The 24041-nt window shown below is 55.7% G+C and overlaps 2 protein-coding genes and 1 long non-coding RNA gene across 4 annotated transcripts; 1 reads left to right on the plus strand and 2 right to left on the minus strand.

Annotated features, from left to right (window-relative positions):
- Nucleotides 1-1678: 1678 nt before the first annotated feature.
- On the minus strand, nt 1679-13702 carry TGM1 (transglutaminase 1). Its single transcript, NM_001003079.1, has 14 exons — nt 13385-13702; nt 13064-13252; nt 11833-12081; nt 11308-11426; nt 11091-11198; nt 10483-10657; nt 9965-10103; nt 9728-9831; nt 8269-8357; nt 7612-7765; nt 7229-7510; nt 6943-7103; nt 6424-6560; nt 1679-1907 (listed from the first exon to the last, which is right to left on the minus strand). The coding sequence occupies exons 1-14, from the start codon at nt 13695-13697 to the stop codon at nt 1679-1681; spliced, it is 2448 nt and encodes an 815-aa protein (NP_001003079.1). The 5' UTR covers nt 13698-13702.
- LOC111096971 lies at nt 4845-17368 on the plus strand. The gene is made up of 4 exons (XR_005363069.1): nt 4845-5099; nt 13053-13272; nt 13955-14181; nt 16740-17368. It is a non-coding gene; the product is annotated as an uncharacterized LOC111096971 (long non-coding RNA).
- RABGGTA (Rab geranylgeranyltransferase subunit alpha) lies at nt 16810-23172 on the minus strand. Of its 2 annotated transcripts, none has more exons than XM_038544309.1 (17): nt 23040-23172; nt 22673-22729; nt 22403-22513; nt 21909-22033; nt 21535-21722; nt 21089-21292; nt 20695-20778; nt 20525-20607; nt 20335-20436; nt 20122-20227; nt 19980-20031; nt 19725-19813; nt 19483-19571; nt 19264-19380; nt 18326-18439; nt 17969-18056; nt 16810-17024 (listed from the first exon to the last, which is right to left on the minus strand). In XM_038544309.1, the coding sequence occupies exons 2-17, from the start codon at nt 22673-22675 to the stop codon at nt 16876-16878; spliced, it is 1704 nt and encodes a 567-aa protein (XP_038400237.1). In that variant the 5' UTR covers nt 22676-22729; nt 23040-23172; the 3' UTR covers nt 16810-16875. The 2 variants fall into 2 exon arrangements, with proteins under 2 accessions (XP_038400237.1, XP_038400238.1); XM_038544310.1 differs by having other exon boundaries at nt 22948-23043.
- Nucleotides 23173-24041: the final 869 nt, after the last annotated feature.

Genomic DNA, 24041 nt, shown 5'->3' on the forward strand with positions numbered 1-24041 from the left:
GAGACAATTTAATAAATACTCCAATGTCAAACAATGAGTGCTAGGCAGGACATGAAAAAAGATAGGATGACAAAAGCTAAAGAGACCAGGGGGCAGGAAAACAAATCAGATTGAGGGCCAGGGAAGAGCTCCCTGAGGAGGTAGCCTGAGCTAAGACCTGAATAACAGGGAGGAGCTGGCCTTGTAGGCTGGGGGCTGTGCTCCTCCAGGAGGAAAAGCAGGGGCCAGGCCTGTAGAAGGTTTTGAGCGGAGGACTGACTCAATTAGATTTACCTGGCCATTCTGGCTGCTACATGCAGAGCAGAGGATTAGAGGGCAAGAGTGAAAGTGGGGGAAGTGATCAGGAGGCTGGGGAGCAATCCAGGTGAGAGCTGAAGGCAGCTCTAGTAGCTGGTAGTGGAAGATGCTGGACATCTCTGTACGGGAGACAGACCGTCAAGATTCACTGATAGAATCAATATGGGATGTAAGAGAAGTCAAGAATGACCCCAAGCTTTGGGGCCCATGAAACCTGGAAAGATGGAGTTGCCATTTGCTGATAGAGGGAAGCCCGTGGGAGGATATGCTAGAGGAAGTCAGGAATTCAATCTTGGACACAATACATGGGGCGTCTATGAGATATCCAGTAGACATGCTGAGAGAGCAGTAGATAAGCAAGTACTGAAGTCCAAAGAAAACAGATACAATCTGGGGACCCAGTAGTCCTTAAAATCATGAGACTTGGCAGGGCTCGCCACGGCAGAGTGTAGCCAGGTAGGGGAGCTCCTGGGTGAAGGCCTGAGACACTCTAACACACCGGGGCTGAGCAGGCCATGAGGATGGCCTGGAAGCCAAGACTACTATCCAGTGTAAACATGAGGTTTGGGAGAATATTTACTGCTGTAAGAAAATGCTCACCCCAGATTGCATGGGGGGGTGGGGTGGGTAGGAAACAGCATATGAAATGCAACATTAACAGCTAATTTCCATACCTGGTGGTGTTTGAGGCTTCTTTTCTTCTTTACAATTTTCTATATTTTCTCAATTCTCAACATTGAACATGTATTACTTTTGTGAAAACTCTCAGAAGAGGACATTTGAAAATAAATATTGGAAAGTGGTTTTTGCTGTTCAGAGAGAACTCCAGACTATCTGTACCTCAAATACGTATCTACAAAAGGCAGTTTAGATCCTTCACTCCTACTGTAGATGCCATGGAAGGGAGGCAGTCCAACCCCACTCCAGGGGGCTGCCAAAGGGTTTTGGTCAGTAGATGAACCCTGGGGGGGCTGGGGGGGGTGCCTTGAGTCAAACACTCAAGGTTGTCCTGACGCTAAGCAGGCACTATCTCAAGAACTGCTGAGCTGGTATCATCGCTTAACTTGTCAGCCAGACTTCTCAGAACCAGGGGTGCCAGAAATGCCACCTGCATCCCCAGGACAGACTGTGAGTCCACACTCCTTGGCCTGCCATGAACTCACAAATGGATGGACAGTTTCATTAAAAACAGTTCATTAAAAAAGTTTATTAGCATCTGTGCTGCCCTGTGCAAGTGAAGATTGGCTCCCTCCCCAGATGCCGTGGCCTCCCCACCTGATCCTTTGGGGAGCAGCTGTGCAGTGGGCACTTGAGTGCACTTGTGCACTTGAGGCAATGTCCTTGTTCATCTGACTCCAGTCCCATTGCTCCCGGCCAGGGGCTAAGCCCCACCTCGAGATGCCATAGGGATGGTCTCCCCCAAGGGACTATTGCCTCCAGCATTTGAAAAGAAGCCCCCACCCCCAGGGGCTGGAGCCACGTCCACCTGGATGACACCATGCACCTGGGAGAGCTGTGGGCTGTCCAAGCTGGCGATGAGCTGGCGGGGGCCTGGCCGCACAGGCACAAACTTCTGGTGTAGTGTCACTGTCTCGTTGCCCCCAATGTCCCTGTGGGGAGAGACAGGGTCATAGGCCTGGAGTGACTGGCGGTAGAGTTTGGAGGAAGGAATGATGGGCCAGCCAGGAAAGAAGGAGCAGGAGATGGAGCCCTTCTGGCATTTCTGGGCTCAGCTGGAACCCCCATACCCACAGCCAGGACAAAGCCTAAGCCCCAAGGCCTCCTGGCCTTTGCCTTTGCATAGCCGGTCAGCAGCCACTCTCCCAGCTGCCTAAGCTGGGAATCTTCTGGTCATCCTGGGACTCTTCTACCACCCCCTCAGAAACACCTGGACAGAGACTGCTGTCTTGTCTCCCTCACCTCTCTATCACCAGTGCTCCTGCCCTAACCACACCATCCATCCCTAAGCCATCTGGGGTTTCCAGGATGAAGGAAACTTCAAAACAAGACTTTGGGGACACCTGGGTGGTTCAGTTGGTTAAGCATCTGCCCTCAGCTCAGGTCATGTTCCTGGGATCCTGGGATACAGCCCCAAGTCAGGCTTCCTGTTCAGTGGGGAGTCTGCTTCTCCCTCTCCCTCTGCCCCTCCCCCTGCTTGTGCTCTCTTGCTTTCTCTCTCTCTCTCTCTCTCTCTCAAATAAGTAAAATCTTCAAAAAAACAAAACAAAACACAAGACTCTGGGGCTCAACACAGTATTGCCAAATAATTTCAGTTTTGCCAAGAAAGAAAGTGGAAAAAAATTATCCTCTGCTATGATCATCTTTCCAAACCAGAAGGCACATTTTTAATACCCCAAAACATTGAAAAGATGCTATCTCAGAGAAAAAGAAAAATTCTCCCCAAGAGCAGACAAGTGGCATCTTTAAAGTGACAAACACCTGTGTGCTTGTGAGAGACAAATATACGTGTGTCTGTGTGCACACACATACTACAACGTCTTCATTTTCTCCACACACATACTACAGCATCTTCATTTTCTCCCTTCTTCATGGACCTCTGGAAATCTAGTCCCAGACCATCCCTCTGGGAGTCACAATTTCACCAACCTTCTAACTGGCCTCCTTGCCTCCTATGTTCTCTTATTTTTCTACTCTAGTCTCTAGTCACTTGGAAGTGAACTGAACTCTTCGAGGGCTTGGCTTCCTTGGTGCTTATGGGATGAGACTGCAGCTCCCTAACCCGACACACAGGCTCTCTGACTCAGCCCTGCCTGTGCAGCCTCATCACCCTCCACCATTCCTCCTGCCCACCAGCCCTGACAGCCAGCTCCTTCCCCTCCCTGAACTCACTCTGTTTTTGTGCTCTGCTCCTGGGCTGGTTCCAGGCCCCGCTCACGCCACCCCCTCAGTGAGGGCTCCCTTGAGCACCTCCTGCCCTTGGAAATGAACCTCATCCTGCCCTGAGCTCCCACAGCAGTCTGCTTGTGCGCTTTACACACTGAACACAATTGCATTTCCATCATGCCTGCTTGTGTCTGTTAGCATCTGTCCTCCCCTGCCTCTGCCCCGAACCCTTGCCTCCAGCCCTCTCTTCAACCCAAGCCCACCCTGGGGATCTTCTTTGGAGCCTGACTCTGTGCAGACACCTCAGTCCTCCAAGAGAAGGCACCACCACCCCAATTTCAAAGATGAGCTCTCCTTGGGGCAAAACATTCAGCTTGGAACCTGCTTCCAAAGGGCTTCTCTGGACCACCTGTACTCTTTTCTTCTACCACTGTTAGCTGCGTGGTTTACAAGTTACTAAACTTCTCCAATTCTCACTTTCTGGTCTGTAAAACGGGAATGAATGTAAAATGAGGGGCAGGATCAGATGGTCTTGCAGATGCCTCTAAGCTCCATGAAAGAAGGAGGGAAGAAGTGGAAGGTGGGGAGAGAGATATGATCTACCTGTTAAGTTACAGACCTCATATCCAGACTTATCATAATATATAACTGGACATTACATCTATAACTTCATAGGTAGGCTATGCTGTGGCTGGTTGCAAATCTGCATTTTTAACTTGTGTCTACTTTTCCATGAATACAAGCTGCAAGTTGTTTAGGCTCAGGCCAGCCTTCCAAAGTCTACTTCATTCAGACTAGAATCAAACTGTACTATCTCAGAACAAAGCCTTTACTTGCACCATTATTTCCAAGAGAAGTTGCTTTCCAGCTTCCAGCTAGCAATGTCAAGACCCCTCCCAGTCCTGGCCTTTGGGTCAGCTGTGACCTTGCCACACCCACGTCTGCAAGCACATCACCTGCTATGGCTGGAATGTGCCTGAAACTGAGTGCAGTCAATGAAACCAACTCTCTGACAAGGACACCAGGAATTAGACATCCAAATGAGCACTGTCCTTCAATTATGTACTTGTTCAACCATGTTGCCAAGGCTTGAAACATTTTTAAAAACTCTCAGAGTTTTCTTCAGAGCCACCGAAATCCACAGGTACATCATGTGCACCCAGTCTAGTCTCTCTCTGTCCCTCTCCCCTCAATGCCCCATAGACACCCTGTTCCTCCTTTACAGCCAAGGAGGATGGAAAAGAACACTATTTTTGATGGAAAAAAGCACTATTACCCCCTTGTCCACTTGCCTTATTAATTAGTCTTTGCTCTAAATGGCTTCGGACTGTTTCCCCAAAGTCAAACCTGCCCCAGAAGGCCCCTCTAAAGACATTCTAGAGACTATGATTCAGGCTGCGAGGGAAATCCCCCAGAAGAGTTTGGAACAGACTTCCAGCCTCCCCTGGTGACTGGTTTGGCGGTGACAACAGCCACCTGGAGGAGTAAGTCTGGAATGTTTATTAAGTGGCCAGTCACCCCACTGGGTGGCACACCTTATGCTTAATGGGTTTCCATTCCACGGCTTTTGATGTGCCAACAAGAGCAAAGTAGCACCCGTCTTGGAATCTAATATATCTGAACCACCCGCACAGGGACCTCCCCCTTGGAGTTCTCAATTGTTCTGTAGACCCCACACTGCGTTCGAAGTAGTGAGGAGCCAAAGAATGTCCAGGGAGGACCTGCCTTGAGAAACCATCATCCAACCCTCTTGTTTACTGGAGGGAAGACTGGGGCCTTTAAAGGCAGGGGTTAAGGGGAGGCTCACAGAAGCCCCACAGCTAAAGAGAGGGGCTGGATCTTCCCATGCTCAGCACATCTCTTTACTCCTAGGCAGGGGCAAGAATCAAAAGTCTGGTGGAGGTGCTGAGGGGACTCCAGCTCGGGGTTCCCTTGGAACAGGGGGACCTCATCTGCAGGTGAGAGATGCCTGTAGGGTGAGCTACCTGGGAGCCCCAGACTGCACTCTCTAAGGTGACAGAGACCCACGTAGGGCAAAATGGGGAAAGCACTCCTTTGTGGCATATCGCATCATCCAGGGTCAAGGCTGGGGCAAAGATCAAGAAGGCAACTTTTCAGCTTTGGTCTGTTGGCAAAAGCGGGAGCCGCCAGCAGGCAGAGCCTACTGTGTGTCCAGTCAAGGAATGGGCAGGGTGGGCAGGGACCCTCTGCTTCCCCACCCAGCTCCTCCATAGGGGCCACCCCTTTCCCTCAGGCACTCTTTGTCAAAAGAGGAAAGTACCTGCCCCTGTCCCCAGAAGTCTGATTTAAAGGTCAGCCTCTGGCCTTCTCTGCTTTCCCTCTGTGCTATTCCAGGGAGGGACACACCAGCATGTGTGGGTCTATGTCAGAGAGGACAGCACAGGCCCAGGGACACAAGCCCTCAGTGTGTCCTCACTGCATTCAGAGCCTCGCCTGGCCGGGGCAGGGTGGAGGGTGGCCCAGGGGGGCAGGTGGAGGGCCTGAGGCACAAGGCCCTCTCCTTGGGAGCTGCTGCTCAGCCCTCATGGCACAAACGAAGCAATAGGCTTGAGAGCCTGCCTGTCGGATGTGCCCTGGTGGGAAGAGCACAGTCCGCCCCTTCTGGGCTGGGAGACCTTGTGAGGGATGGCTGCCAGCTTCCCTATCGCAAAGTGGGGGTGATGGTGGCCATACTTAAAAATAAGAATGGCCAATAGAGGCTCATGCTGTGTGCCAAGGCTGACACTACTTTCCATGAGTATCTCACCCAGCTCTCCCAGCCACCTTTGGAGCCGGAACAGTTATCACCCCCCACTTTCCAGGTAAGAAAATAGACTTAAAAGAGACAAGTCATCTGCTCCAGGGCACAGAGCCAGTGAGTGCTGGAGCTAGGACTTGAACCCAAGTCTTCAGGATCCCAAAGCTTTGCTTTTAATCACATGATGATCGTGACTGTACTTTAAAGGTTTTTTGTGGTCTGCAAAGGAGATAATGATCCTCAAGTGCCCAGTCGGTTCCTGAGTGCTGGGCACGTGTTGGTGATGAGTTGCTAAGATTCCTAAGTGAAGTGTTGGCTCCCTAGTGAGGAAGGACCAGCCCAGCCGTAGGCACAGGGCAGGTCTCCTTAAATGCTGTTGGCCCTGAACTGGGTCAGGAGGTATTGCTGGCTGGCCCTACTGGGTCCTGGCTGACTACTGTCCTGACCAAGAGAGAAAGCAGTGTGGGACCCGGGGCAGTCTGGGAGGCAGGAAAGGATAGGGGCAGGGGAGAGGCGAGACTCACCCCACATTGAGGATCTTGGGTCTCTGTAGCCCGGAGCCCTCAAGCCGGAAGACGACATTGGTGAGGGTGACAGGCAAGGGGTTCTTGAAGACAATCTGTACTTCGCACTCCTGGCCAACCACAGCTGCCCCCAATAACTAGGAGAAAAAGAGGCCCACCTCCACATCAGAGACCCCCGCCAGATACAGTGGAACCACACACTCCACCATACAAGGGAAAACTCTCTGCATCCAAACCTCCCCAAGTCCCACATTTCTGTCACTGAGAGAAATGGGGCTCCACAAAAGCCAGAGAAGCAACTCCAACCTGCTCCCCCACCAAAGCTTCTGCAGGGTTGAGAATATGAGATCCAATTTTACAGATGAGGAAACAGGCCCAAGAGCCCAAAGCCAGTCTCTGACCTCCTTCTCCTGGAACTGCTCGCCAGACCAGGCCTCTCCCAGCTTACTGCTCTCGCCCCTTCCCCTAGTATTTCCCTCAGCCCTAGAGCCTCCCGCACATCCAGCAACCAGCACTCACTGTGAGGGAGAGATCTGGGGTGCGCAGACGGAAGGTATGCTGTTTGGCCAGCACCTGTCCATTCTCCTTGACGTGGCCTGAGACATTGAGCAGCATGGACCCCTGGTCTACGATTTGGGGCCGGTATTCCTTGTAGGCCACAGGCATGGACACGCGTTCCGCTGGGGAGGAGACTCAAGGTGTCACCAGGACCTGCTTACACAGGCACGGCCTCCTGGGGTCTCCAGGCCCATGGCCATGGGATGCCTGGCCATCAGTGGGGCAGGGCTGGGGAAGAAGCACTTACTGGCCCCTGGCGCGAGCACCACTTCCTTCTTGCTCTCCTTGAAGACAGGCCCTGTAACACCAGTGTAGAAGGTGACTGAGAGGTAGAGATGCAGCTTCACAGTGCGGGTGCTGCTGCCGCGATTGGTCAGCACTACGGAGACTGTCAGGTCCTGCCCCATCACTGCGTCTTGGGCCTCCACCTGCAGGGCCACATCCTCAGCCGAGTCGCGGTTGGTGTACACGTTGGGTTTGCTGCCATGCGCAGCTGCTGTCTCCACCGCCTTGCGCTCTGCTTCTGAGCCTGGGGGTTAAGGGTGAGGTTATAGCCACTTCCGGGGTGGGCACGTGCTCAGTGGAAACCCTTGGTATAGGCCAGAGTTGATGAGGCTGGAAGGATGGTACCTTCTGGGTGTTTATAGATGTGGGTGACATCGTCCTGCATGTTGGATCCAACAGCTTTTGTGACAATGAGCGTGCCAATGGCCTTCTCTTCCACATACACGATCTTGAAGCTGCCATCGTCCTGTCGCTGCCAGTAAACTTTGTCACTGTTGACCTGTTGGGGGAGTGTAGGGGGTGGAAGCCAAGAATGAGCAGGCCAGAGGGTCTGAGTGTAGGCCTAACCCCCAGCTGCCTTCTCCTGACCTCCAGCAGGAGGGAGGGCAGGATCCAAAGGTTGGGAACTTCCTGGCACAGCCAAACCGGGAGACTTTCCAAGCTGAGCCAGATGAAGCCAGAGAGCAGAGAAGAAACTGGGAGGGTCCTTGCAGTGCGTTTTAGCATTAATAACAGTAATCCCTTATGCTCCTTCACGGACTTTACAACTTATAAAGCAGGTTCGTACCCATTATTTCTTTTGATCCTGAGTACAGGAAGCACAGCAGCCATTATTATCACCCTTTTACAGTTGAGGAAACCTAGACTCTAGAATAAGTGACTTGCCCAAGGTCACACAGCTAGTCAGTCAGCAGTGAAATCAGGACCAGAGAGCCCAGGCCTGACACCAGTGCTGTGGTTCTACCAGACAGCCCAAGAAAGCATCTGGAGCATGGCCCTCACCTCGGCAAAAATGAAGGGTGTGTCATACTTCATGTAGACTAGGCCATTCTTGATGGATTCCACAGAGCAGGGGCCACAGCAGAAGATCCCTGGGGGAGCAGGACAGAAGTGAAAGATCCAAGGAGGCCAAGGGGACCCTGTGATCCTGGGGAGAGGCCCACCCAGCCAGGTGCAGTGCCCACTGCCTCAGGGGCAGGTGCCACCTGGTCCAACCCAGGGAAGTAGCACAAGGAAGAGCTCAGGTCGATTTGGGCCTCAGCCAACCAGGGCGGGGCTAAATGTGGGACAAGCCTGCCTTGATAACCAAATCATCAGCACATCCTTCCTCCACTGTCTGAAGCTGGATGTTGGCTGTCTGTGACCCCCCGAGGTCAGGACCATCCTGCATCAAGACAAACCCAGAAGAAGGGAGAGGTGGGGAAGAAGGCAGCAGGGAGCACAGTCTGGCTGCCTGGAGCTGGAATGTTGAGGCGGGAAGGGAGGGCTATTTGAGAATAGAGTGGATAGCAGGTCTAGTTTTTGCAGAAATGTGTGCACTGGGGAAAAGGTGATGTTGTCAGCGATGATTTCTGAGGGCTGGGTAATGGGGGCTATTTTCTTCTTCGAACTATTTGAACCCTGGTTTCATTCCATACTATGCATACAACGTAAAATGAGCAACGAAACAGTCAAGAGGGGAACTTGGGTGAAAGTGAGAATGTGTGAAGGGAGGGAGTCAGGGACGGGAGGGGCTCTGCCGCTGACCTAATGCTCTGTGCCCTAGTGAGAGCCACTCCACTTCTCTGGGCTAGCAGTACCCATGGGTCCCACAAAGGCTTGCAGTGGTCCCCATCCCAGCTGATCTTCAGCATCACCAGGGGAATTTTCAGACTTTCAGAAACATAGACTCTTCACATCAGTCTATCCCTGGAGTGCCTGATGTGTCAGGTCTGGGATGGGACCTAGACATTTACACAAAACAAAACAAAAGCGTCCTGAGAGAATAGGGAAAATTTTACATTTTGTGTTATTCAATTCTATACTCTTTCCCTCCTTGCAGGCATGTATTACTTATTATAATGACCTTTCTAGCTTTAAAACTATACATAAATCAAAGGATCCTTCAATTAATTATCTCTGGGATATGTAAGCAAAAAAGCAAATGAGAAGCGTGGGTGTCTTAGGGAGGGAAACCTCTCACTGAACTCTCTTGAATCTTTTGACTTTTGAGCCATCTCAATATAACAATCATAATAAATCATAAATAAAGAAAATCTAGGCAAAGAGTTACACAGAAAGGTGAAAATCAGCTAAAGTCCAATCAGTGATGCTGCCAGTAAGCCTGTTTACAGAAACATAGGGGTGAAAGGGCCTGGCTCTGTAGGCCAGACTGGCACTGACCCCCGGGGTCTGTCCCTCAGGCTGGGAGACGGGCATGGGGCCACGGTGGGGCACAGGAGAAGGCAGGACCCCGGCTCACCGCTGCTGGTCTCCTGGGGCGTGGCGTCTACCACTTGCCACCCGTCAAAGCCAGAGGGCAGGTCTGGCCTCTTCATCCAGCAGTCATTCCACACGTGGAAGTTCCTAGATGGACACAGGGAGCGGCTGGGTCTGAGCCACCTGCTCAGGGCCTCCCCCGTGTCCTCTCCACATCCAGGTGTTAGGGGTGACCATCCCTCAACAGGGATGGGCGGCCCAGCCCTGGCCCCAGCCTCACCAAACAGAATCATGGTTCAGGTGCTCCAGGGGCTTCATGTTCTCGTCAAAGTAGATGTCCATGGTGAGGGATGTGTCTGTGTCATGTGCCGAGTTGAAGTTGGTGACAGTGCGGGTAGCCAGGCCCAGGCAACGCAGCACTGTGGAAGGGCCAGGGTTGGGGTTCACATCCCACACAGGGATGGGGTGGAGGCAGGTGAGTGAGGTATCAGGTGAGGAATAGCAGTGGGACAAGGCCACTGGGGTTCCCAAGCAGGGTCAGGGGTCAGGAGGCCTTTGGACCAGGGAGCACTGGGAGTTAGGGGAAGCCAGGACACCTGCCCGACCTTTTCCTGCCTGGCCCTCTCTCTCCTCTCCCCTAGGCCTAAGTAGTTAACACTAATTAATGATAATTAAGGCCAGCCTACCAACCACCCCCTCAATCTGTCCCTGCACTATAGTCACCGCTGGTTGGGGCTCTGGATTCCCTCCCTCTTTCGTGTAGGGCCCAGGCTGCTCCTGTCCCAGTCCCTCCACTACCTGTGGTGGTCACACCGGCGAAGACCCAGCACTGGCCATAGGGGACAGAATAGCCAGTGCGGAGGTAGCTGAGTAGGATCTCCACGCTGCCCACCCACGCTGAAGGGTTGGTGCCTCGAGAGTAATCACCAGACCAGTTTCCAATCAGGACCCCATTGTCATCCAAGGAGTTCACCTGCCCAGGACAGGATGGAGTGGGGTGGAGCGGAAGGGGAGGGTCAGGACCTCCCATGTGGTCCCCAGCCCTGCCCCTGCCACCACTCCTCAGGATCTAGCCAGCAGCCTAAGCCCTGCCCGCCCCTCCCAAAGACATCAAGTCTTGCCCCCTCACCCCCCACCCCCCACCAGATCTGACACAGTAATGTGAATCCTGGGTGTGCCAAGTTTTGGGCTTGGCCCTACATTCCACAAGAGCTGGGACCAAAGCCAAGAAGCGTGGGGTGGCGCCACACAAGGAGGAAAGAGAAGGAGTGAGACCCCTCCCATAATACCCTTTGCAAGAGGAGGATAGGGCTAAGTTCCTGTAGAAGTCAGAAAGGGCAGGAGCAGAGGGCAGGGGAGGCGAGAGGCAGATACATAATAGCACTCAGAAACACGGGGGTGCTCACCATGGCAGAGATGACCCGGGAGACACTGACAGGGTCCCCACGGCCTCCATATGGCATGCCCCGCCGGTCCAGAATGTACAGGCAAGCATCCAGCACCCCATGATCAAACTGGAGGGAGGGAGAGAGAGCAGAGGTGACCCCTTAGCCAGCAACCCCCCTCACCCCACTCCACCTGCCTTTTACTCCCGCAAGCACACTTGGCCCTGGCCAGCCATACCTGCCCATAGTTCCAGGTCCGCTCACCAATCTGTGCTTCAGTCCCGTAGTAGATTCTCCCAGACTCATTAAGCACGTACTCCTGTCGCCAGTCCTCATGGTCCACGTACACGATGTCCTCTATGTCCCCAAAACACAGGCCTGGTCCCCTCTAGCCCTCTGCCTGGGCCCCACCTGCCACCTGCCCCTGGGCCAGTTCTGCAGGACTACTGTCCACAGAGGAGGGGGGGGACACCTCAAGCCTGATACCTCCTCCCTGGGAGGGAGAACAGAGCATGATAGAGATGGTGGGAGGAAGGTGATGGAACCAGGGCCGTTCACCAGGAGAGGCAAGGCTGCATGACCTTGAACTGTCATGCAGTTCATGCAGTCCACTATGCTGGACCTGTGTTCCCTCACGAGGACAATAGGAGGCTGGCTTCTCCTAGAGCCAGGCACCTAGGCACCTAGCCTAGGATTCTAGGAGGAAAACTCTGACCCGCCTACCTTCCCATCCACACCGAGCTCTTGACTCCAGCAGACTCACCTGGGCACCAAGGATTAAAGAGGATGTAGATCTCGTTGTGGGGGTCAAAAGGCAGCTGGAACTCGCCAGCCTCTGAGTGTGTGCGGACAGTGAACTGAAACTTGCCGATGATGGCATTGGGGGAGGTGTGGACTCGGAGGTTCAGATTCTGCCCACTGGCCTTGGTCACCTGGGCTTTCCAGCCTCCACTGCCCCCCTTGCCCACTGGGATGATCACGTGGGTGCCCTTTCCCACCTCAGGGTTGTTTCCTGGAGTAGGGGAAGCAGCAATTAGCTGGTGAGGCCTCTCGGAGAGGAGACAGAGCCTTAGACTTCTCCCAGCCCCACCCAGAATGTGAATGAGCCAGGTGTGTGTGTGTCCCTGAGTTGGGCCGTCACCTTAGTCTGTGACAGTCACTGAGAGCAGCTGTCCCCACCCGATGCTTGCCCGCATGCCAGGGCAGAGCCTCAGTCCAACATCCCAAACCTGTTCTCCTGACACTGAACTCAGGGGTGGGTAGAAGAGATGAGGCCACCATCACCTTCGCCTGTCTGACTGTCCCAGTGCCTGGGCTGGAGGAACAGACACCCTGGCTGGGTCCAGATGCCTCTACCCCATGTGAAACGGCAGCCCAGATCCCGAAGGCCAACCCTGCCTACACCGTGGGGCTGTAGCTTCCAGAGCCTAGAGCATCCCTGGTGGCGGTGATGGGGGTACTTGGGAAATTAGAGGCTGGGGTGGGCCAGGCTAGGTCCTAATCAAAGGGTATGAGGAGTCGCCCGCCCCCGGCAGCAGCATAATCACCAGCCTGTGCAGTCAACGGCCACCAAGCAACGCGGTGAGGGAGGCACCTGCCCTGGGCCATGGGGACAGAGAAATAGAGTTGGACAGAGAGGAGAGAGCCAGCCACACCCTGGGGAAGGACAACAGACCCAGAGAGAAAGACACACAGAAGCCACAATAAATAAGACATTGATTGCAGCGACCACCTGAAGAGAAAGTATTTTGAGACAGATGCTCCTGAAGGCTCAAAGAGGGGGAGCTTAGGGAAATGGGACACCAGCACTCTGAAACACACTCCTATGCTTGCACCTGTCTTATCTGGCAGAGGTGAGGAGTGTGGTGAGGGAGGAACTTAAAGATATCCCTTTGACCCTAATACCAGAGCTGGGAGGCCCTGCTAGCCAGCGCCTCCTCCTCCCCCCCACCCAATTCTAGGGCTTTCACCCTTCCACTGCAGGCCCCACTGACCAATAAGCAGCTCCAGGGCGACGCGATCAGAGGATTCATAGGGGCGAGAGAAGTGCAGAACCATGTGAAAAGGCTGCCCACGGCGTATAATCAACTCATCGTATTCAAACTCATCTGTGTGGTGCTCTCGGCGATTCTGGTCTGACCGCGAACTCAGCAGATCCACACCAGTCACCACCAGCATGCCCTCTGCAAGGCCACGGCACTAGGTCAGCAAAGCCCCCATCCTTAGCCTCCCAGGCCCCCCAGAGATGTCAGGATGAGTCTCAGGCCCCATTAAGGCCTTTCAGCTCTCAGAGAAGGTGGATAGGAGGGCCTCACCTCGGATGGTGCCATCTCCAGCTGCGTTCACACCGCTGGCCCGGGAGCCAGGCCGGCGGGAATCTGAGCCCCGGGAGTCGGGTCTTCGCCTCCCAGAGCCAGACCCTCGGTCTCGGTGGGGCTCAGGTCCCCAGTCATCATCTGCCCTGTTTCGGCAGGAGCAGCAGCCACAGCAGCGAGCCCAGAAGGAACGGCCTCCTCGACGAGACCGTCTCTCTGGCTCTGGCTCTGGCTCTGGCTCTGGCGAAGGTGTGGTAGGGGGCTGCCAGGGGTTCCCGCCCCAGCGGCCCACATCTGAACGAGGACCATCCATCACGCCTGAGTGGAAGAAGCAGTGAGTCTCTGATCACTCACTCAGGTCTCCTGTACTTCGAATGCCCCAGGCAGCACACACAGAAGCCCTCCCTCCATCCAGAGAGCTGACTCAGTCCCATCCAGCAGACTGAGATGATCTTTTGCCCTGGAGATTCCCCCAGACCCAACCAGAGATCCTCCCCAAAGATTATTTTCAGGTTCACCTAGAGAAACTACCCACAATGCCGAGAAATCGTCTCCCTCCTACCCCCACAGTGACATCCACCAAACCAGATGCCCCATTGAGAAACCTGCTCTCAAGGACCCATCCCAGAAAGGAGTGGACACTTGTCACAGCCTCAGGACCCAGAACACAGACCATCCCTGGGAGATGCTCCCACCATCTGACAAACTGACAGCTACTCAGTTTGGATGTAGGAGCTGCCTGCCTCTAGGACCCATTCTTAGCAGATACCCCATCCAAGGCTCCTTGCAGAAGACAGGTGGGTGACATGTGGGACTCGGGGTCCTTGGCATTCTCCACATTGGGTCAAGCACCCACACAGAGCTGCAGGAGTGGTGGGGTGCTGCAGGTGCGGGAGCCCGTGGTCCCCGGGGCGCAGAGCTTCTGTGTCTGGGAACCTGACCAGGGCTGGCAGGCTCGGGCTGGCCTACACCCCACCTTGCTGGGGCCTGACCTCGGCCCCCTGGGCTCAGCACCACCATCCCCGACAGAGCCTCACCTGGTGGCGGTGCTGGCGACAGCAGCGCTGAGTCCAGCAGCCAGGTCGGGACTGCTGGGACGGGGCTGGCGGCTGGCAAGTGGAAGGTGTGGGGCCGGGGCGGTACGTGGTTTATGAGGGGGAGAGGGCGGGGCTGAGGCGCAGAGAAGGGGGAGCCTGATTGTTCCATCCCCCCACACAAAGGCCGGCCTCTTGGGGCTGTCTCTGGAGGTAGGGGCAGGAAATGGGACCTAGGCACGTCCCCTTTCCCATTTCGAGGAACTGTGGAAATGTGATGATACAGGGTGGGGCCAAGGTCTGTCAGGACTCAAAGCTGAGGGGAAAGTGGAAGGCTTTGGTGAGCCTGCCCCACAGATGGACCCCACTCCCTGCCAGACTGGTGCAAAAAGGGCCCCTCTCCTGGCTGAGAAGCCGGTGGGCAAGGGGCCAGGGTGCCTTCCACCCACGCCCCTATGCAGTGTTCCCCACTCCCAGGCCCCCTTTCCTGGTCCTGCCCAGGGAGTCCTGGAATCCTAGGCTGCCAGGATTGGTGGCATCAGCAATCACTGGTGACATCAGCAGCCAGGCCCTCAGACTGGCTCCACCGGCCAGCCCCTGACCTGCCGGCTCTACCAGATCTTCTCACCCCCACACCCCTGTCCTTCCTTCTACCTCGGGCTGCTTCACAGCCCCTGGCATGAATGAACTGCCCCCAGCTTCCTGTGTCCCTGCAAGTTTGGGACTGGACTGGGGACTGGGGGGTGAGTCGGGGCAGGAGCAGCTTCTTGTTTTCCAGCCCCAGCCTGGGAACTGGGTGAAGGCTCAGGCCCTGGCTCTGAGGCACAGGTGGGAACCGAGGCCCCCTCCCTAGACTGCAGGACACCCCCTCCCCTCACCGAGTGGTGGCAGTCAGCTGGAGTCCAGGATTCTCCAGCCTGGAATTCTTCCCAGAAATCCTGACCAACCGGCTCCAGGCACCTGCCCCTGTGTGGATCCCAACTCCACCCTGGCATCGGAGAACACCGGGGATGCCCCTGAGAGAGAGCCCTTAGGCAGAGAGGAGGCCAGGCATCTTTGGGGAGGCTCTCCTGAAAGTTCTTTGGGAAGGTGGGGCCCTTTGCTTGGGGTCTCTTCCCTCCATCCCGCTGTTGCCCTAGCTCTGCCCATGGGCCACTGCAGAGAAGACAGTGACAACAGGGTGGGCCAGATGACACAAGGAAGCAGAGCTGAGGAAGGGCAGAGTTTGGTGATGCATCGGGCTAGGAGGGGCCTCGGGGAGTGGGGACTGAGGCTCCAGGACCTGGCAGGGAGCCCTTCACACCCGCACTGACCTATGCCTGCCCAGCTCCAAGCCACAGATCTGGCAGGGAGTCCACCTCCACCTCTAACACTCTCAGGGAACGCACAAGTACAAATCAAAATTCCAAGCAGGTGTCAGGTGGGTCAGCCAAAGGGCTTTGCTGAGGTTGCCTGCCTGTGCATCACTAAGAACATGGGAAGGGGCAGGGCCCCCGTAGGTTCCCAGAGAGCTGGGAAATGCCCTGTCATACTCTCCCCCTTCTGTTTCCCTTTCCCCACCTAACCAGTTTTGACTCAGTGCCCTAGCCCCTGAGCTGCTCCCCTCTCCTCCCTTCAGGAGACTCAAGTGCCTCAGGGCTTTATAGTCGGGGTGGGGGGGGCACCATGGGAGGGAGCAGACACCCAGCTCAGTGCCTGGGTGTGGAGGCCAAGCTCTGCCCATCACTCTGCATCAACACGGAAGAAAGGGCACAAGTCTGGAATCCCCGACCAAGGTGCAGAGACAGCTGGAGCTGGGGCTTCGGCACGCAAGCCCAGCAAACTTGGGCATGCCCTAATAGCGGCTTCCTCGTTAGTACAATGGGCCTGACCATCTCATCCCTGAGCACTTGGGAGGGCCAGCTGAGATGGAGGATTTTTGAGGGCTCTTCAACCGCAGGATGCTACTCCAGAGGACAAATGCTGTTGTAACCCGTGGGTGGAGCATGGACACTCTGGTCAGCTCCTCATGGGAATGGCTTTCTGAGCTGTGGTGAATGAGCCAGGGCACAGAAGGTATCTGGAAGGGGCAGGAGTCACGGGAAAACTTTTCTGAGTCCTTCTAATTAGACTTACAGCTGCTTTGTAGCCCGGCCCCAACCAGAACCTGAACCCAAACCCAATCCCAGTCCCAGCCCCAACTAGAAGGTAAACTCAGATTTTGCCGATTCTGCCCCAGCACCGAGACTTTGGTTCCCCGTGGTAAGAACAGCTGGATTTGACATAAGATGAAAGTGTGAGAGAAAGCTGACACACCCTAACTCTCTCCCTTTCTCTTCCAGAACAGATGGCAGAAGGAATGGTGGTGATGGTGGTGATGGTGGTGGCGGTGGCAGCAGCAGCGTAGCAGCCTGAGGGAGCCTCTCCATTGTTTATTCAGTCCCAATAAGTTAAAGAACGAGGGCAGAGAAGGGTCTCCTAGACAAGGATGCTGTTAACCAAAGGCAAGAGCTCAGCCAGGTACTCAGAGGTGCCCACTGCTTGGCACAGGGGGTTGCCCTGCAGGTTGAGGAGGACCAGCCTGGGGCAGGAGGCAAGAGGCTGGAGCACCATGCGCTGCTGGAGGCCTTGGGCAGGAGAGTCAAGGAAAGCGTGCCAGGTTCCCCCAGACCCACGTGCTCCCGGGTGCCCATCACCAACTTCCCTCAAGAATGGGGACTGCTGCCTGGAAGTCTGGCTGACAGGCATCTTGCACATTTCCCTGGACGGAGTAAGGCTCCAGACTGCAAACCCCTGCCCATGGGGCCAGGCAGGAAGCCCAGAAGGCGGGCAGGCGTGGTATATATACTAAGGCCTGCTTTAACTTTCTTTTTGTTTTTGTTTTTTTTGTTTTTTTTTTTTTTAAGTAGACTTCACACCCTACATTGGGCTTGAACTCAAGACTCAGATTAAAAGTCATATGCTCTACCAACTGACCGAGCAAGGCCTCCCTAACCTCTAATTTTTTTAAGTAAAATCAGAATTCTAGATTTTTTAAATACAAAACTTCTTGATTTTTAAAATACTATGTGTTGGGATCCCTGGGTGGCGCAGCGGTTTAGCGCCTGCCTTTGGCCCAGGGCGCGATCCTGGAGATCCGGGATCGAATCCCACGTCAGGCTCCCGGTGCATGGAGCCTGCTTCTCCCTCTGCCTATGTCTCTGCCTCTCTCTCTCTCTCTGTGTGACTATCATAAATAAATGAAAAATAAAAAAAATAAAAAAAATAAAAAAAAAAAAAAGAAAAAAAAGAAAAAGAAAAAAAAATAATATTTTAAAAAAAAAAAAAATACTATGTGTTATCCAAGAGTATCTGCAGGGCGCTGGTTTGTGAACTCCAGCTTGAAGAAGTCACTCCCACCTGGCAAAACCACCAGCGCAACTCAACGATGCCCCACATAGCCCCAGGCTACCTCTCCTTAGTTGAGACTGCCAGACCCCCCTTTCCCACTCACCCCGCTGGCTGGCTGTCCCTTCCCAGCGTGGCACCTCATCCCTCCCACTGTCTGAAGGGCCCTCAGAAGGAAGGATACGGTTGTTACACAGCGAGAGCTCCTGCAGCCGGGGCAGGTTAGTGACACCGTCCAGGGACTCTATGGCATTATCATTGGCCTGCAGGACCTGAGGAGCAGGGAGGGCAAGGAAGTCAAGGCAGGGCAGGCAGCTGTCAGCCTGGGACTGGTGTAAGCAAGCAGGGGGGAGCTCAGGGCGATCAGCTTACAGTGAAGGGAAAGGCTGCTGGGGGCAGGTCAGGTCACGGGGACAGAGAAAGCAAGGGATCACCTGCAGGGGCAGGGAAGATGTGGACAGCTCTTTGGAGGGTGGGCCAACTTCAGAGGGAGAGGAGAGGGAAAAGGACCACCCAGGACAGTGGTGGAGGAGTGCTTTACCTCAAGGCAGCGCAGGGCAGCCAGGGCAGGGGGCAGGGCTCGGAGACGATTATGTGACAGGTCCAGATGAGTGACCAAGAGCAGCTGTTCCAGATGACAGAGTACCGTCAGATCCTAGGGAGGAGGATGAGACACCCAGGGAGACTTGGAGGAGGGTCCCCAGCCATTGCTCACGCGGCACTTACCCTCTGGGTCCCACACAGGCCCTTGGGGGCACTGGCCGAGGACAGGACAGAGCAGGTGAGACGCTTACCTTACGACCCTCAGCAATACACGCTCTGCATCAAAGACAAGGGACAGATGAGGGAGTGCTGGGGTGGGGTGGCTGGCAGGTGGATGGGGGGAGGCAGCCTAGAGTGGAGGCAGGTACAGGGGATGGCAGAGGGTGCTGGGGTAGGCACAGCCGCTGCCAGAAGCAGACCTGCTGAGTCTGGGGGGTCCGTCTGGGGGCAGTGGAAGGCTGCAAGGATATGACCAAACTGCTGCAATGGAAACACTGACTGGGAAAGACTACAAAGCAGGAAAACAGCCCGGGAAGTTTGTCAAACATCTCTGGAAGTTACCCAGCTTCGGGTGCTGGGGCCTGCTCTAGGGAGAGAAGCATCGGAGCGGGGGGTGGGGGTTTCAAGGAGGGCTCACTGGGAGGGAAAAATGAAGATGTGACTGGTCCCAGAGAAGAGGGTGGCATGAGGAGGCCCTGCTGACTCAGGATTTGAGACTGGGTAGCACGAACGATGGGGCAAGTGACAGAAGGCAAGATGAGGAAGGGGGATAGGCTTGAAGGGAGATGAATGCCATCTTGGTTAGGAACAAAGCCTAGAAAGGCACCTGAGACTGAGGCCAAAGCCAGGGGCACGGTGAGGCCAGAGTGCCTCAGCTCAAGCCCATGGAGCAGACACCAAAGCTGGCCAGGTCAGGAGGAAGAAGGCAGTCCATACCTTGTGACCGAGGTGCAGCACGCGCACCTCGGCGTACTCCATCTTGAGCAAGCTATTCTCTAGCAGGAACTTGCTGCGCAGGTCATCCAGGTACGCTGCCCGCATCGGGTCCACAGCCTGGGGGGGAGGGGGATGACAAGAAAAGCCCATCAGTTGTCTTCCTGCCACTCACTGGGCCTCTCCTGCAACCCCTGTCCTGTTCCCACAGGCCTGACTTGCCTTGAGGGTCTGGAAATACTGCAGTGTCTCTTTCTCATACAGCAGGGGGTCCAGTGCCCGCATCAGCAGGATGATGGTGAGCAGGCACCCTGAGGAGATGGTGAGGAAAAGGACTGTCTCTTCTAGATCCTCCTGTGCTCCCATCTCTTGAGACCCTTCCTGCTCTCCCCGAGAAGCCCTCCTGGAAAAGGACCTCCTCAGAAGAGCAGGATCTCAGGGAATGGTAGGGAATGGGGCCTCACACTTATTCTCAGGCTCCAGCTCCTGCAGCTCCTTACAGGATTCAAGTTCAGACTGCAGCACCGTGGACTTCTCCACTGACAGCTCACACCTGAGGATGGACAGGGCGGGGGAGGGGATGGTGTCTACTCTGGGTACCAGTCATCCCTGGTATCCAGTCTGAGACCATGTGCCCAAGCCCCCAGCCTCCCAGCCCAGTTGCCTGATGCCCAGAGTCCAGAGCCCCTCCCCTTGTCTGTGTGCTTCTCTGTCATCACCTGAAAAGCTGCTCATCCGTGGCTGAGTCCCGGCACCAGCCCTCCTGGTGGCCTGAGAACAAGAATGGGTAGTAGAAAGGGGGCCCCCGTGAGAGCAGGAGAGGGATGAAAGTGCTGCCTCAACGGGCAGAGGTTGTGTTACCTTTTAAAAGCACACACTCCTTTTGGGCATCGCCTGCTGTCCAAATGACACGAAATGTATGGTGGGGCAACTGGTCATTGAGGGAGGTGGCGGGCAAGTCACAGAGCTGGGAGCACTGGGTTAAGGAAATGCTTGAGCCTCACCACTTTTCTGACTATCCCACTCCAGCCCTGCCCCAGTTCCCCCCACTCTGCTCCTCGAATCCTGGGATACCCAGACGTGGCCAGGCCAGTTTCTGCCATCTGGGGTCCTCCATTCCACAGCCAAGGGTGACTCGTCCACCATGAGCAGCAATGTCTCTGTCCTGGGCCCCACCTGGCCCAGGGGACAAAGACAGACCTGTCAGCCCCACAGCACCAGACCCACATCCATGATGCTTTCTCGGAAAAGCTGCAGGACTCACCAGGACAGGCCGAGAGAAGGAGACAGTCAGACAGGCCTCATCTCGGCTCACGTGCAGGCAGCGCAGGGCATCCTGGGGGTCAGCTGGGGAAGACACAAACTCAGCTCCCCTTATATCCTCTTCTGTTCTTTCAAAACCCTAAAGACCCAGCCTCTTTCCCCACTGCTCACCTCTTCCCAGGAGCCAGCGGTGATAGAACCAGGCGCTCTGATCATTGGGGTCAGTGAAGAAGGCGTTCTGTACCAGCTCCAGTTCTGAAGGGGCCAAGGAGCATGGGCTATGGCCAGGACCCTGGTGGCTCCTGGCCACCCCAGCATCCCACCCTCCCCCTGGAGTGCTGCCAGCCCTCGGTTCCATTTATCTGCTGGCCTTGCACAGCAGCTGCATCTTTCCCACTGGACACTTGTGTTCCCTGCAGCCTGGGGCTGAATCTTACACACCCCCAAAGCCAGGCACAAAGTAGGTGCTCAATAAGCCCAAGCAGCAGGTTCAGGAACAGGGTTAGGTAACAAGGCTGGAAAGACAGCACCATAGTCTGCCCCAGCACCCTCTGACCCTGCTAACCTTTGAGGAGCACATCCTCAGGGAGACGTCCCTGTGGTCCAGAGTCTGGCTGGGGGTGCAGCTGGGGCAAGAGACAGGAGCGGTAATGCCAAGAGGAGTAGTTGGAAAAGTTTCGGGTAATGAGGCTGTCAGTGAAGGCTAACTCCTCTGCAGGAGGCACAGCTGCCTGAGCGGCCACAAAACGCCGGTAATCCCAGCAGTGAACTAGGGGAACAGTGACAGCACATCTCAGAAGTAGGGCAAGGGGAGCTCCATAGCTGGAACCCCTCAAGTTCTCTTAGAAGCCCTCAAGAAACTCCCATGTGTGTTCTACAGGGTATTGGTTTGTCTCCATCAGCCCCTTTGCCATCAGCTCGCAGGCCCATCCTGGCCATCCCTCCCAACTCTGGGCCTTCCTGAGGCCCCAGTAACCAGAATGCAGGGCAGATCAGCAGGCAGACACGTACAGTTCCGTTCATCAACCTCGAGGAAGCGGGCACATAACTCCAGCTCCCGGGCCCAGTTGGGCTCCGGCAGGCGGCCCAGCAGCCAGCAGCGGTGGTGCCAGGTACCATAGGACTTGGGATTCACCCGCAGGCAGCTTTCCAGGAAGCCCAGTTCTGTCTTCACCAGAGCTGCCAGCTCCTCGGGGGACCTGCACCCAGAGGGAAATGGGACTCAGGGCCCTCCAGCACTCAACCTCAGCTCACCTCTGCCTTTCTACACCCAGCCCTCCACTACCCTCTGCCTATACCCCTGGCTGCCCCATTCTTCCTCTACCCCTGGACCCAGGCAGGGCAGGGCCAGCACCATCTTCCTGGGGCCCTGAACTCCTACGCACTTTTGGGCCTCCAGCCGCTGAAGCACCTCACGCCGACAGTTCCACAGGGTGGCAAAGTCAGGGTTGGCTCCCAGAATCTGGCTTGTCAGTTCCAGCACTGATTCATCCAGCTCACCAGCCTGGCGCTGAGAAGACAGGCAGCAGGGTCAGAGATCAAATCATTCTCCTACTGTGAGGTTAAGTAGCAATAATCAGAACTCCTGAATATTCTGTAAACACATGCTACACAATAGGTACCACGCAGAATGCTTTATGGGCTTCTGGGTATCCTCTCAATGAATTTTCACAACAACTTTATGCAGTAAGGCCCATTTTACAGAAGAGCAAACTGAAACTTAAAAAAAGTCAAGGACTTGCCCAAGGTCGCACAGCTTAGCTTGTAAGTCATAGAACCGAGATATAGATCCAGGCAGTCTGACTCTAAGGCCCAGCTCCTGGCCTCTGTGCTATACTAAGAGGCCACCTGGAAAAGGGGCTACCCCTAAGGGCCCCACCTTCTGGAAGACAGTCTGGGTGGCTGACTGGTAGAGCTTCAGCTTCTGCTCCCGCTCTAGCCTTTTGGCCTCCGCCTGCTCTTCCGAGGTCTTCACCTTCAGGCGCCCGTGCTACAAGGATCGCGGGGGCGGGGTTGGAGGGGTGCAGGCTGCCTCGCAGGGGCAGACCCCCGAGCCCCCGACGGCGCAGCCCTAGCTATACAGAGGGCAACGGAGGCGAGGCTACGCGGTCCGCGGGCATGCGGAGGTGAGGGGCTGGACGGTTCTCACCATGGTGCCGGCTCAGGGTTCAGGACAGGGGAGGGGTCCAGAGAAAGCCCGAGAGACCTGGGGAGAGAAGTGTCAATCACGGGAGCCCCGCCCGCTAGCCCCGCCCCCAGCTGGTCCCCGGAAGCCGCACGCGAGCCTGTGCCGAGGACCCCGGCGAGAGCGGGTCCCGGGACGCGCAGCGCTTGTCCGGGAGGAGGCGCCCACCCAGACCGGCACTCGCGCCCGTGCCGCCTTGCCGCAGCGCGACCCTCCGGGCCGGACCCACGCCAGGGCACCTGAGCGACGGGGACCACTCCGCGCCCGCGGGCTGCCGCTACCCGCCCACCCGCAGATGCCGGGCGCTCCCGCCCCCCGCGGGCGGACCCACCTGCGCCGAGGGGAGGTGTCTGGGGGGCGCGCGGAGCTGCGGCGCCCGCCACCGAGCCCGGGCGTAGGCTAGAGCGGCTCCACGCCCGGCTCTCCGAGGCGCAGCGCCCTCTGCAGGCCGGGGAGGGGCCGTGGGCGGAGTAGGCGGGCTCGGGAGGCGCGTGCGCCCGTCCCCGCCCAAGAGGCCACAGCCCTGTGATTAGCCCGCTGGTGCCTCCGAGTGCGCATGCGCGGCTTTGCAGCGCGCGTGGGAGCTGTCGGGCCTTGCGTTTGGTCAGCTGCTCAAACTGCAGTTTTTTAGACAGCGGGGGGCTCACGCACTCACCATCCCGCTGACATCACTCTGGGCACCGTGGCCGCCTCCTAGTTGCCACATCGAACGGGTGGAGTCTCCTGTCTGTAGCTTTTATGTAGCCGACTTCCTGCCGCGTGACAACCTTTCCTGGCTTCTCCTGCGCCTCTGAACCGCTCTTCCTCGCTGTGCACCTTCTTCCGTAGATGTTGGTGATCGCCAGGGCCCTTTCCTCACCCCCTTTCACATCACACGCTATTCCTGGGAGAACATTCACAAGTCCAAGCCTTCTCCCGTTTGGAGTCGGAGCTCCCCAGAGCTCTGTCCTGGACCCACAGATTTTTCTGGCCTCACACTTTCTCTGGGTGACTTCATCCACAGTCATGGTTTTAATTACTCCCTGTAAGCTGATAACACTCAAACTTGTGTCTCCAGCCCAGATGTCTTGTGAGCTGTAAAAATGAACATATATATGTACACATTCATCAGCCTATTGGACGTCGTCACCTGGGTGTTCCAGAGACATCTGAGCCTCCTAAAGTAAAAGGTTTCACTGTATTCCATCCATTCTTAAACTTTGGCCTTTATGTTTCCTACTATAGGGAATGGCACTATTCTCTCCCCAAATTTCTGTAGTAACTCTTAAACACTGCACTAGAATCCAAGCTCATTTCTTCCCTGTGTGTTGAAAGCCTTTTCAATGTTTCCCCA

Source organism: Canis lupus, chromosome 8, assembly GCF_011100685.1.
Source record: "Canis lupus familiaris isolate Mischka breed German Shepherd chromosome 8, alternate assembly UU_Cfam_GSD_1.0, whole genome shotgun sequence".
Classification (NCBI taxonomy): Eukaryota; Metazoa; Chordata; class Mammalia; order Carnivora; family Canidae; genus Canis; species Canis lupus.